Raw genomic sequence first — 13,168 nt, 5'->3', positions numbered from 1 at the left:
AGGAATGCATTAAATTGATCAAAAGTGACAGTAAAGACATTTTTAATGTTAAAAATGATTTTTATTTCAAATAAATGTGGTTCTTTTGAACCTTGTTCAAAGAATCCTAAAAATTATCAGTTCAATGAAAAAAAAAAAACAAGCAGCAAAACTGTTTTCAACGTTTGATAAGAATAAATGTCTTGAGCTAGAGTAATGGATGCTGAAAATCACAGAAATTCATTACATTTTAAAATATATTAAATAATTATATTTAACAATACCAATTTTTTTTTTTTTTTTTTTTTTTATTAAAATAATTCCAGCCTTGGTGAGCATTGGGAATTTTGTGTGTGTGTGTGTGTGTGTGTGTACATAGAAGTCATTTTTTTCTTCTCCTGTAGTGATAAACTTTTCCCAGCATTTGGATTTGGTGCTCAAGTGCCTCCAAACTTCCAGGTTAGCCATTACAGGTGTCCTTGATACTTATTCATTGTTAGTTGTAATAGAAATGTAATTAAACAAAAGTACGTTTTTGCGATTTCTTAGGTATCCCATGAGTTCCCATTGAACTTCAACGCCAAGAGCCCATATTGCCAAGGTGAGACTCACAATGTTTGAAAATTTGGATTTGAAATTGAACAATTACACACCTGTTTGACTAGAACACGTTCTAAGATGCTTGTCACATGGCTGATGTTTTATACCATACAGGAGTGCAAGGCATTGTGGACGCCTACCGCATGGTTTTGCCTCAAATTCGTCTCTATGGACCCACTAACTTCTCCCCCATTATAAATCACGTGGCCCGAATTGCAGCCGAAGCCGCCCAGCAAACAAATGCAGCAGTGAGTTAACTCTACGTGCCTTTTTTGTAGTGTGCTGCCTCATCCACAGGATGTGGTTTGATGGGTATTCATGTGTCTTTGATCTGTGGTTTGCTATGGTATTTTCAGTCCATTAGCATTTTGTGTGTCTTCTTCTCTGTCTCTGAATTAGCAATACTGTGTGCTGTTGATCATCACTGATGGAGAGATCACTGATCTCGACCAGACCAGACAATCCATCGTGAACAGCTCCAAACTGCCCATGTCTATCATCATCGTGGGTGTGGGTGAGGCAGACTTTAAGGCCATGGAGTTTCTGGATGGGGACAGTGGAGTTCTCAAATCTTTGACCGGAGAACCGGTGGCCAGAGATATTGTGCAGTTTGTGCCCTTCAAGCAGTTTACCAGTGTATGAGCCTCTTAAAATATGAATTGGTTTAAAGTCCTTAAATTCACATCCAGTGTTTTCTGTAAGTATATCACTGTCAGTAATTATGCCATCTCTTTTTACATCTCGTTTCTCCTTAGGCTCCTAAAGAAGCGCTGGCTCAGAGTGTTCTAGCCGAGGTGCCAAATCAGCTGGTGTCATACTTCAAAATGAGAAATATGGCTCCTGTCACCCCTCCTTCACCTGTCAAGTAGACACAGGTTTGCGCTGGAGACTGAATTGTAGGTATCTAACAGAAATAGTAGTTAGTTAGAATTAGTATGGGTCACCACTAGAGGGAACCACAGCTCTGTTAAAGGAAGCACTGTGGTGGTGTTGAACTCTAATGAAGACGACTTGTATTTTCCTTTTTTATATATTATGCAAATAATTTTCATTCTCAGTCCTTCATATTTTTCTTTTACTTTCCAAGATTGTTATTCCTTATATTATTATTTTCCAACTGGAAAAGAGTTTATATAAATGTATTTTTTTATAGATCTATTTCTCTGTATTGTTCCATATATTTTTGTATTATTGTTCATGAATACAGATGCCTTGAGTTTCTTAAGCCAATATTTGAAATCACTTTTAGGCCTTGCTCTGCTTTTTGATGTAGATGTATGCAATATCAATCAGGAATGCTGTTTTATGAAATTTCCTGCACTTTCTGCGATATAGTATTTGACAGAAAAAAGTGAATGACTCATTCAACCACTATGCTGCAATTAATCATGCTGCCATAATAGAGATGAGTAGCTATAACCTTGCCAAAGAAATTGCTGCATGTTTTTCACTAGCAAACTAAATCTGCATGAAGCTAGATTCTTTGATATTTGTTTTGCCAATATGTTATCATTGTTTTGACCAAGATATATTGAGAATCATTTAGAATGCATATATACTATGTAGTATGAATTTGAATAGAATGGAATTTAAAAATACTGGTTTACTGGTATAAAGACATCGACATTGGGACCATAGAACTCCTTATCCGTTATGCCTTTTTATTTTGAGGATTTTGTACATTTGTGTCAAATGTTTTAAAGATCCATTTGGAATGACAGAAGTAGTGCTGTTAATTTCATTTATCTAACACAAATGTTTGTACCTTAATCGCACAGTAAAGTCAATTGCACTTCTCCACTAGATCTATTGATTTTAGACATGTACTCTTGCGCTTGCCACATGAAGCCTTATGGGACCGTTATCTTGTTTAAAGAATCTTTTTAATCTAATGATTTAAAGGGAATGGTATTGTAATCATATTATGAATGTTTTTCTTCCCATCATTTTTTTTTCGTAATCATGAAATATGATGTTTACACAGCAACATGTTCTTCAGAAGCCATTGTCACTCAGTTAAACCAATTTTGGTGTCAAAAACGGTCAAAAAATGCTAATGAAAATAAAATAAAATAGCCTTATTAACACAGAAGGTGTGTGTGTGTGTGGGGGGTTGTCATGTGTGCAACAAAAAGGCATAGTTTTATTTCAATAAATTTATCCAATTCTCACTTGTTCTCTTATTATTTGGAGTTCATAGAATTGAAATGCAGAAGTGAACACAGTTGTTCACCTGTATACTCGTATCACGCCCTTGGTTCAACTGTTAACTATTCTATTGAATTATCATAGGTAAATATTACAACTGGTCTTCTGCCTGGGGAGTTTTCTGTCAGATGGAATTCCAGCAGTTCCTCAAGGTGTCGGATCGTATGCTCTGACTTTGAAGGCTACATGAATACTGGATATTTAACAGCGGACTAATTGAGGCTGTATTTGTCTAGTACTTATTTTAAGTCAGATTTGAGTATTGTGTTTGTACCTTAAGAACAATGAAGACCAACTTCACTCAAAGCTAACACAGTGGATCAGGATTACAAGAACAGCAGCGCTTGGCCATGTCTATCACTGTCCTTTTAAAGAAGATATATAACCTGCCAGGGAAATATGACAGGAAAGTGGAATTGTCTTTTAGAGGTAAGTGCTAGATATTGAGGGATAACAATATTGTCATATTCTGTTTAATTGGGGAATAAATTAAATACAAAAATGTGTAGTATTTATATAATGTGAGAAATAATAGAGGGACTAACGTGATATCTTTGTTTAAACTTGTATATGCAAGACTTCTATCTTACTATACTTAAAAAGGAAAAAAAAATGTTTACTCTCCAGGTTTTACTCACAAAACCAGGATCCTTCAGTGTGAGAATATAGCCATCTTCAACGAGGTAACTGTTTTAGTTGCGTTTATGGTGAAATTTTATGAAAGTTGTTTATGTAATTGCTACAGGATATTTAGAAACGCAAAAAAAGTTACCACTGCCGCATAAAGGTAAGCTCATTAGTTGCTACAATACCATTCAAAAGTTCCTGTACTCCACGGCTACGTTTATTTGATCAGAAAAAAACAGCTAAATTACAGTTTAACCTAACTGTTTTCCATTAATATATTAATATTCATATATTTTAAAATGTAATTTATTCCTGGAAAAAAAAAAGCTGAATATTTAGTAGCCATTACTCCAGTTTTCAGTGTCACATGATCCTTCAGAAATCATTTTAACAAGAACTATTTACTATTATTATCAATGTATTTACTCTCACTATTTGATAAATGTAATGCATCCTTGCTGATTAAAAGTATTACTGACCCCAAACTATTGAACAGTAGTGTGCTGGTTACCACCTTCACATTTTAGGCTATCTTTATTTTTTCATAATACATTTGGGAAGACAACCTGTGAAAGCAACAAACGTAGCTGCTCTTTCTTATAGAATGAAGATGAAATCAGTGTTTTATTGAGTATGTTGGGAGGAGGTCTTCATGCTAACCACACCTTTAGTGTTTAGTCACCATGCTAGATCTACCACAGGCACTTCAACATTCCCAAAGTCTTGTAAACAGCCACATCTATGAGCTCAGGTACAGTAATGAAATTACAATATTTGACTAGAGGTCTGTCACAAGGTTATCCTTTAACTTAAGCTAACAGATACTGGAATGGTGGGAAGGACAAGAAAGAAAAGTCATTCAATCTGAGTGAAGATAAATCATGTTCAACACTGGCTTTATGAGGAGGAAGTTCTTGGGATTTTCTTTTATGAGAAATGCAGTGACTGTAAAGAAGGGAGAGCTCTAACACAAACACCACCATTGTTTTTTATGAATTTATTTTATTTATATCCACACACACTACCGGTCAAAAGTTTGGAATAATTAATAATTTGAAAGAGGTCCCTTATGCTGATTTGTTTAATCACAAATACAGTAAAGCATGAATATTATGAAATATTTTTTTACAATTTAAAGTAACTGTTTTCTATTTATTATATTTAAAAATGTAGTTTATTGTAATATGCTAATTTGGTGCTCAAGAAACATTATCATCAGTGTTGAAAGAAAGCAAGGGCACATTAAACTGATCAAAAGTGACAGAACAAAACATTCATAATGTTATGATTTCTAATTAAAATATATGCTACAAATCACTGTTACCACAAAATAAATTAGGCAGCATAACATTTTTCAACATTAATAATGTTTCTTGAACACCAAAAACAAAAAAAGAAAGAAAAAAACACATTTAGCCTGTGTCCAATAAATGAACATGTTTGTACATTTTGTTTTAATCTGTTATTGTGTATTTATATGACTCTAGCACTTCAGATGGCCTCACTATGGGAAGGTTGAGAGGGATGAAATTCTGTCAGTCAGCATTTACAACTGCAGTAAGATGTTCAGCAACAGGTCAGAACATGAATCAGCCCTCATACTGAAAGTATTCATTATAAATAAGACGAGGGAAATGAACTAAATGATTCTTAATGAACATAATATTCCAAAACAATTCAGTATATTGCTGTGTGTGCACAGATTGCTGGGAAGGCTGGTGGTCAGCCTGCAGCATGTGGTGTCTGTGGGGCAGCTGCTGCTCCGTGAGCCCCTCACAGACGCTCAGCACGGTCTCACTGGTGTGAGTGAAGAGCTGCTCTCAGTTAAACAAATACTCTTCATGATATTTTAACACTGGTGTGGTGAAGGGTTATGGAATCATTAGCTGTTGGTGTGGTGTTAGGTGTGATTGAAGCTCTTTTGTGTTGGTATGTGCTGATGGATTTTATCATGTAGATCTACATAGAGCTGGAGGTGAAGTACAACCCTCTTCAGGGGGCTGCAGGCGGGTGGGACGGTGGCGACTTCATCAGAGAACAGGACACTGATGGGTGAGAGACATCGTTATGCTCATCTCATCCATCCATCTGTCCATTTATTCATCATTCCTTCCTCCCATCCATTCTTCCTTCCTGACCTATTTTCCCTTCTTTCATTATTTTGACATCTTCCTTCCATCCATTCCAACTTTGTCCCATCCATGCTTCCTTCCTTCCTTCCTTCCTTCCATCCATCCATCCATCCATTTCACACCTGCCTGCCTTCCTTCCCCTATTTCTTTTCATCTTCATTCTACTTCATTCTTTTTTTCCCATCTATTCTTCCTCCCTTCTGTCCTTTCTTCCTTCCATTTGTCCTTCCTGCTTCTATTTCCTTCTTCTGTTCTTCCTTCCTTCCTTCCAACCAGCAATTCATACATTAATTTTTCTTTCCTTCCTTCCATTTGTCCTTTCTGCCTCTATTTCCTTCCTTCTGTTCTTCCTTCCTTCCTTCCTTCCAGCAATTCGTTCATTCATTCTTCCATCCATTTTCCCTTCCTTTATTACTTCCACTGCTTTCTTACATCCATTCTAACTTTTTCTTTCCTTCTTTTCTCCATCCATCCATCTTTTCTTTCTACCTTCTTCTTTCCTTCCATATATTCTTCCTTTCTATCTTCCTTCCATCCAGCCATTCTTCCTTTCTTCTATTTCTTTTCATCCATTCTTCTTTTCCTCCATCCTTCCCTCATTCCCTACCTCCTTCTTTCCTGTCTTCCATCCATCCATCCCTCCATCCATTATTCCTTCCTACCCTCTATTCTTTGTTTTGTTCCATCTATCCTTCCTTTCTTCCCTCTGTTCTTCATCCTTCGTCCTTCTTTTTACCTATTTTGAATGGATGGATGGATGGACCCATGGTTTCATCCATTTAATATATAACTAAATCACATTTCTTTAGTTTTGTAATCTCTTTGTAAATCTGAATTTTCTCTATTTCAGCTCAGAGCTTGTCATCAGGAACACAGGCTTTACTGAAGCAAAGTAAGGACATCTTCAGTAGATGCAACTCGCACACATTTTCATATCCTTTATTCATGGAATTCACACTGATGTACTCAATCATTTGTAGTTCTTCAGACGGCCTGCGTCCTCAGCAGCTGGATCGTGAGACGACAATGATCGGGCGCAGTCTTTTGAAAACTGATGACGAGAAAGGAGACGAAGATGATGATAATGACTACGATGATGATTATGACTTTGCAGATATTGAATGTGCCAATGTGACATTCACTCCCATTTTGAGGTGTGTTTCAATTACCTTTCAGTATAATACCTTGCCATAAAAAGATCAATTGTATTGCAGTGCAATGTAATGCAATACATTACACATTGTATAACTAAAAATGACTCATCATGTAATTCCCATATTTGAAATTAAATCTGGGAATGTAACGAGTTTGATAAATAATACCGCTATAACTCAAGGCTTTTTTATGTGTGTAGTCGTTGCAGGGCTATAGCAAAGCACGAGCTTGCTGTCACACCTAAAGTGAAGTCTTTCCAGGTAAAACAATTAAATGAGGCCTGCTTATTTCATATACAAATAATTTTATAATTGTTTTCCTTATAGCCGACTCTGTTTGATGAGAATCTAGTATGTTTAGGTCTTTTATTTCACTCTTTTTTTCCCCTCAGGTGAATGTAAATGTGATTGAAGCTCAGAAACTCGTCGGGGTGAACATCAACCCAGCAGTGTATGTGACTATTGGGGATGAGAAAAAGCACACAGCTACTCAGAAGTCTACCAACTGTCCATTTTACAATGAGGTAACTACTTGCAAAGTACTCAGCTTTAAGCATCTGAAGCTTTAGGCATCTCTCTGATTTGTTTTGTTTCTGTTTTTGTCTTTAAGAACTTCATGTTTGAATTCCAAGAGACACAAGATGTGCTCTTTGATAAAGTGATTGAGATTTCTGTAAGTATTCTCAGAGACACTATCGGATGGCAATTTAAGAGATTTAAAGGGACTTACATAAGTTTCTTACATACTGTATACAGCAGCTAAAATGGTTTTAATGTTATTTTGCCTATAATAACTGGTGATGCACATGTAAAAAGTGAAAAAATATACAGTATTGAAATGATAATTGTACTTAATCTGACCTTAATGTTTGACTTGAATAAAGTAAATTAATTTATATATTGCCATATTTTAAGTCATCTGACACAATGTTTAATATGTATGTTGTGTATGTATCGTGGCAATTTTTTTCTTATATTTTAGGTGGTTCATAAGAAAATCCTTGCCTTTTTGATGTCCCGCATAGGAACTTTTAAGATCGACATCAGCACAGTGTATCAGCAGCCGGGTAAACCCAGATAAACCCAGTTTATGAAGCAAAAAGTGCTCATTGCAAGCTTTGATGCACACAGCTTAAGTAAAGATTGCAGAAGTTGAGAGTTCATTTCATTGGTAAAATGATAATAACATTCCCTAGACATTCCAATGGTGATATTTAACTCATCACTGGTGGTAAAAAAAGAATGATTATAGGTCTACTTAGAAACTGCAACACTGATCATTACAACAACTTATTATTATTCAAATATTTTTATTGATTTTTAAAAATTGTATTGGTTATTATACAACAATCTCAGCCACACAAACATATACAATAGTGTCCCATAAGGATTCAACATAAGATAAAAAGGGCTGCCAGACCCTATAAAACTTTCCAAAGGAGCCTCGGATAGTATACTTAAGGTGATCAAGTTTAAGATAAGACATCATCTCTGCTACCCAGTGTTTGTGAGATGTGGTCTTGCCTTTTTCCAACTGAGAAGAATAAGGTGCCTAGCCAAAAATGACGAAAAGGCAATGATTTCTACCTGATTAGCTGATTGGTGCACTACACCGAAAATGGAAGTCAAGGGATTAGGGTCCACACTGAAAAAAATGATACTACATTTTTTAAGGTAAGTGGTTGCAAACAATTGATTTTAGCTTCATTAAAAAAAAAAAAAAAATTGTTGGAAGTGAGTCAACTAAATTTGTTTATTTAAATGTAGCTAAAATAAATTGATTGCAACCACTTACCTTAAAAAATTTAGTAAATTCAATGAAACATTTTTTTCAGTGCATGTCTTTGTCACATATAGATGTAAATGTTCTGAAGATGTTTATCCAAAAACGTTTTAATCTGGAGCATCCCCAAGATCATTACAACAACTTAACACATCCAATATATATCTCACAGATCACCGTTTCTACCAGAAATGGGCTCCGCTTACTGACCCAAAAGATACCCGCTCGGGAATTAAAGGCTATGTGAAGTGCACAGTGAGTGTGGTGATGAAAGGAGACCCCATGGGCATGGTCAGCTTGGCACCAGCTGACAGCCAGAATGATGACATTGAAAAGTAAGAGCTTGCCTTATGTTAACATGGCTGTTCTCCTCTTAAGGACACATCCCTCCTAAAAGAAACATTAATATTAGATGTTTGGTTCTTTGGTCATTGACATTAGTATGTTCAGTAGACAGTTTTCAGCATCTGAAACTTTTTCATGTGGCATGCAGGAACCTTCTCCTTCCAAAGAGGATGCCATCAGAACGTCCTTGGGCAAAGTTTGTCCTGAAGATCTTCAGAGCTGAAGGTCTGCCCAGCATGAACTCAGGTTTCATGGGGAAGATAATGAGAGACAAGAAGGTTTTCCTCGACCCTTATGTTCAGGTCACATTCTCTGGCCAGCAGGTGATTTTCTTTCAGTTTTATTTTGAATGAGATATTTTGTTCTAACATAAAAGTTTTAAACAGGAAGAACGGAAAGTCCTTCTCACAATATGTTTGGTTGCATTGTTTCTTTCATACATGGTTGGATTTTACTATTTAAACTAAATTAAATTACCTGAATTTAAGTTTCTTTATAAGTTTCTTTTCCATATAATATAATATCTACATACTTATCCTATGTGAAATAACACTTTTGTCAAGGGATACACAAACACGCACAGTCTCACACCCTGATGGTGCGTTTGTTTGTTAAATGGGCTGAGGTGCCATCAGTATTTGAACTGCTCTCTGAGTCTTACCACACAGGGTATTGGCAAACATTTCAGCTCAAAATAAGTTATGCTGTCAGAGCTTGTCTCTGACAAAGTTCAAGTGGAGTCAGGAGCCAAACCTAAACTCTCTGTTCTTATCTAAGTAACACATGCTATATATACAGTAGCATATCATCAAATTCAGTCAAATGCTACATAAAGTACATGGTAGAATACTGTAAAATGAAAAATAAAAACAAAATGTAAAAAACATGTTTTATTATTTAAAAATGCAATAGAAATTGCATGAAAATTAATCCATTTACATGTTTAACAGGGGGAAACGTCAGTAGACAGCAACACTAATACTCCTGAGTGGAATGAACAGATATCCTTAATTGAGCAATTTCCCCCTCTTGCTCGACGAATCAAAATCCAGATCCTTGATGATGCCAACATTGGAGATGTGGCTGTGGCAACACACTTCCTGGACCTTCTTCAAATCTCCAATCCCAACCGAAATGGTCCGTTTTAATAGTAACTACTGCAGATTTAATGGGATAGTTCACCCAAAAATGGAAATTCTTTTTCTCACCCATTTACTCACCCTCGTGTCGTTCCAAGCCTATTTGACTTTCTTTCTTCTGTGGAACACAAAAGGTGATATTTTGAAGAATGTTGGCAACCAAACAGTTGCGGTTCCCATTGACTTCCATTCAATTTTTGTTCGAAAGAAAGTCATATAGGTTTGGAACGACATGAGGGTGAGTAAATAATTAGAGAATTTTATTTTTTTTGGTGGACTATCACTTTAAGTACAAATGCATTTCTGAATCCCCCAGTCATGTATCTGCATCCTCATTTTAACAAGATACCTTCATGTTACCATGCTTTTTGAACAACTTCTACTTTATTATTTTTCTGCAATCTACTTCGCCTCATCAGGTTTCAATCCCACCTTTGGCCCTACTTGGGTCAATCTCTACGGCTCTCCTCAAAACTCCACGCTGAGAGACATCCACAGGGATCTTAATGAAGGTCTGAGTGAAGGGATCTTCTATAGGGGCAGAATACTGCTCTCGCTGAGTGTGGAGGTTTATTCCTCCCCTACAGTTGTGGTGACGGAGAGTAAGACCATTGCTAATGTGAAAAGCAAAATGAGCAGGCTTACTCTTAAACGCAAGAGTCGAAGGTCCAAGGAGAAGACGGCAGGCAAAGAAGGTAGTGTCAAAATATATAAATGCTTTAAGGATTATGTGTGGTGAAGTGGTGTTAAATGGAATCTATTTATTTGTGCATCCTGAAACGGGCTAAACATAACAACATTAGCTCGGCCAATAGTGTGACATTTGGGTCAGGGTTACCTCTTTGTTCGACGAATGGCAGATATCAGGAGTGACTAAAATTTGTTTGTCATCAGTGGCTATATGTAATGTAAAATTTTGATTTTATTCAGCAATGCAGAGTCCCAGTGGGCCTGCTGAGGAGTCTGAAGATGTTGGCGCTGAGGTACCAGCTGCCGTTACAGTCGAAGTGGAAGATGTTCACCCTCTTCCTGAGGTCAGTGACCAAGTTTGACTGATAGGAAGAGAGAAGGCACTCTACCATGTTCTATTTCGGCTTATACAAGAGTTAGTTCTTGAAATTTGATTGGCTGAGCAGCATGACATGACAGCATCCCAACTGTGTGGGCATTTTTTAGTGACTGTTTCTGCAGGTTACATCGTTACAGCAAGTGGTGACGAGTCTTTATGAGTGAATCAGAGAATCATTCACTCAATTGATTCATTCACAACACTTATTCAGTTCAAAATACTGAATCATTCACTACTGTGTGTTGCTTGGAGACTCACAGAGGAGGAAAAATAGACAATAGAATTTCCAATATTGTGTCTAAAATGTTCATTACTTGTTTACTAAACTGTTGTCTAAAAGTAATATAACACAATTGTGCTGATGTTAGAAACAATCATTATAACATGTACTGTATATAGTATTTCATTTAATCAATGGTGTATCTGTTATTTCCTCATGCAGAATTTCACTGGAGAGAAGGATGAATTTTTGTTGTTTGCATCCTTCTTTGAAGTGACGATGATAGATCCTTCTATTGGCTCCAAACCAGTCACCTTTGAGCTGTCTATAGGTAAGATTAGACTGTTTTATCTCATAATATAAACTTGAGTATAAACCACTCATACAAAAGTTTATGTAGAGCTTTATTTTATTTCAGTTTTAGTTTTTAGCAATTTAGTACATAAACTTTAGTTGCTAGTCGGCACGGCCACATTTCTATTTTTAATTTATTTATAGTTTTCATCTATTATTTATATTGTCACTTATTTCAGAGTTATTCGTTTAACAAAAACATTTTTTTTCTTTAAATATTTTTGGTTTTAGTTATATTTAGTTACGATAACACTGCTTCACAGGGAATTATGGGAAAACTGCAGATGTTGTAGTGAAGTCCAGCAAGAGTGGTAGTCAGGAGAATCTGGCTGAGGACAGACAGCCGCTGTTGGAATCAGACGATGAGTTGGAGAGAGATGAACTTCTGAACCCTGGCCCTCGAGACAAATCCGTCACCCCACCCAGGAGACCACAGCCCACTGAATACGACAGGTGAAATGACATTCTCAAGACTGACAGCTTATCGTTATGTGGAGTGCAGCAGGATTATGCAAGAATAGCAGCTAACTTTATCATTTTTATCATCCAGATCATTTAGTTGCATTCCCTTATTCCGAGAGAAACCATGTATCTTTGTGTGGAGCTATTTTGAGGATCACACCTTCCGATTCCACAACAGCAATTGGTTGTCCAAGATGGCTGACCGACTGGCAAGTGACACTGAGCAGAAATATAAGATTGTTTCTTTAATGAGCAGAATTACGAATATGACCATCTAAAATGTGTTACAGTCCACATGCTACCTTATTCTCCTCATGTCATTCCAAAAGCATCTATTTCACTTGACTGTTAGAAAATGGAATTTTCTTAGTTTGACTTGTGTCCTATATTCTTTAAGGAAAATGGCATTGATGAAGTGGGGATGCTGTTGAAAAGATCAAAAATCAAGGCTAAAGAACGTTTGGTTGATGTTGCGCTGGAATTCTTTTCCACTTGCAAGTAGGACACATTTGCATGACTATACTGAGTCTGTATTTCCCCTCTTACATCGTACATTATAGATAATAGAAAGATTGTTCTCACCGCTCTTAGGCAGTACAGCAGTAACTTAGACAGGAAGAGGAATGCTCGTCAAAACACCCTGGATAAGTGCCGTGTGGGGCTCATCAAAAGGAACATTGAGAGTGACTGTATTGATTTTAGTATTACAGAAGTATGCTGATGAATTATATGGTTAAACCCACTAAGAGTCTTCATTGAGAATGTGATATGAATTGCAGGTTTTGCTGGCCAAGCAGGCCCTGAGAGTGAGAAAGAGAGTGACCAGAAATACGGTTAAAGACAGACTAGCAGATCTCAAGAATATCGCAAAGAGGCTCCGCTTTCTGGCCATAGAAGTAATGCTATCAAGATTTGCTGTGTCTTATTGTTTACCTCAATTTCTACCTAAAAATGCATGTTGTTTTTTTACCACCAGAACTGTATGTAAGTGTTTGTGTTCTCATATGGCAGCCTCAGAGCACTCTCCCCGATGTGTTTTTGTGGATGCTGAGTGGAGGGAGGCGAGTGGCCTACACCAGGATCCCAGCACCCTCCA

At 36.7% G+C, this 13,168-nt stretch overlaps 2 protein-coding genes across 3 annotated transcripts in view; both read left to right on the top strand.

Moving 5' to 3' along the window:
• Window positions 1–1,627, top strand: part of LOC107691350 (copine-3-like) — a 7,262-nt gene extending 5,635 nt beyond the window's left edge. For both annotated transcript variants that reach the window (XM_016489913.1, XM_016489914.1), the window contains 5 exons: window positions 384–438; window positions 529–580; window positions 694–827; window positions 979–1,215; window positions 1,335–1,627. In XM_016489913.1, coding sequence (XP_016345399.1) covers window positions 384–438; window positions 529–580; window positions 694–827; window positions 979–1,215; window positions 1,335–1,448 — 592 coding nt within the window. In that variant the 3' untranslated portion in view covers window positions 1,449–1,627. The remainder of the gene's footprint in view (window positions 1–383; window positions 439–528; window positions 581–693; window positions 828–978; window positions 1,216–1,334) is intronic.
• Window positions 1,628–2,932: 1,305 nt separating this feature from the next.
• LOC107691347 (fer-1-like protein 4) overlaps window positions 2,933–13,168 on the top strand; it is a 26,325-nt gene continuing 16,089 nt past the window's right edge. The window contains exons 1-13 of the mRNA XM_016489911.1: window positions 2,933–3,216; window positions 3,415–3,470; window positions 4,902–4,990; window positions 5,117–5,216; window positions 5,372–5,466; window positions 6,397–6,438; window positions 6,527–6,700; window positions 6,901–6,961; window positions 7,093–7,224; window positions 7,311–7,373; window positions 7,683–7,767; window positions 8,656–8,818; window positions 8,977–9,151. Coding sequence (XP_016345397.1) covers window positions 3,138–3,216; window positions 3,415–3,470; window positions 4,902–4,990; window positions 5,117–5,216; window positions 5,372–5,466; window positions 6,397–6,438; window positions 6,527–6,700; window positions 6,901–6,961; window positions 7,093–7,224; window positions 7,311–7,373; window positions 7,683–7,767; window positions 8,656–8,818; window positions 8,977–9,151 — 1,314 coding nt within the window. The 5' untranslated portion in view covers window positions 2,933–3,137. The remainder of the gene's footprint in view (window positions 3,217–3,414; window positions 3,471–4,901; window positions 4,991–5,116; window positions 5,217–5,371; window positions 5,467–6,396; window positions 6,439–6,526; window positions 6,701–6,900; window positions 6,962–7,092; window positions 7,225–7,310; window positions 7,374–7,682; window positions 7,768–8,655; window positions 8,819–8,976; window positions 9,152–13,168) is intronic.

This window comes from Sinocyclocheilus anshuiensis, unplaced genomic scaffold, assembly GCF_001515605.1.
Source record: "Sinocyclocheilus anshuiensis isolate Anshui unplaced genomic scaffold, SAMN03320099.WGS_v1.1 scaffold1154, whole genome shotgun sequence".
NCBI classification, from domain to species: domain Eukaryota; kingdom Metazoa; phylum Chordata; class Actinopteri; order Cypriniformes; family Cyprinidae; genus Sinocyclocheilus; species Sinocyclocheilus anshuiensis.
Note: the sequence above shows the minus strand (reverse complement) of the source record. Positions and strands in the feature narration are given on the sequence as shown.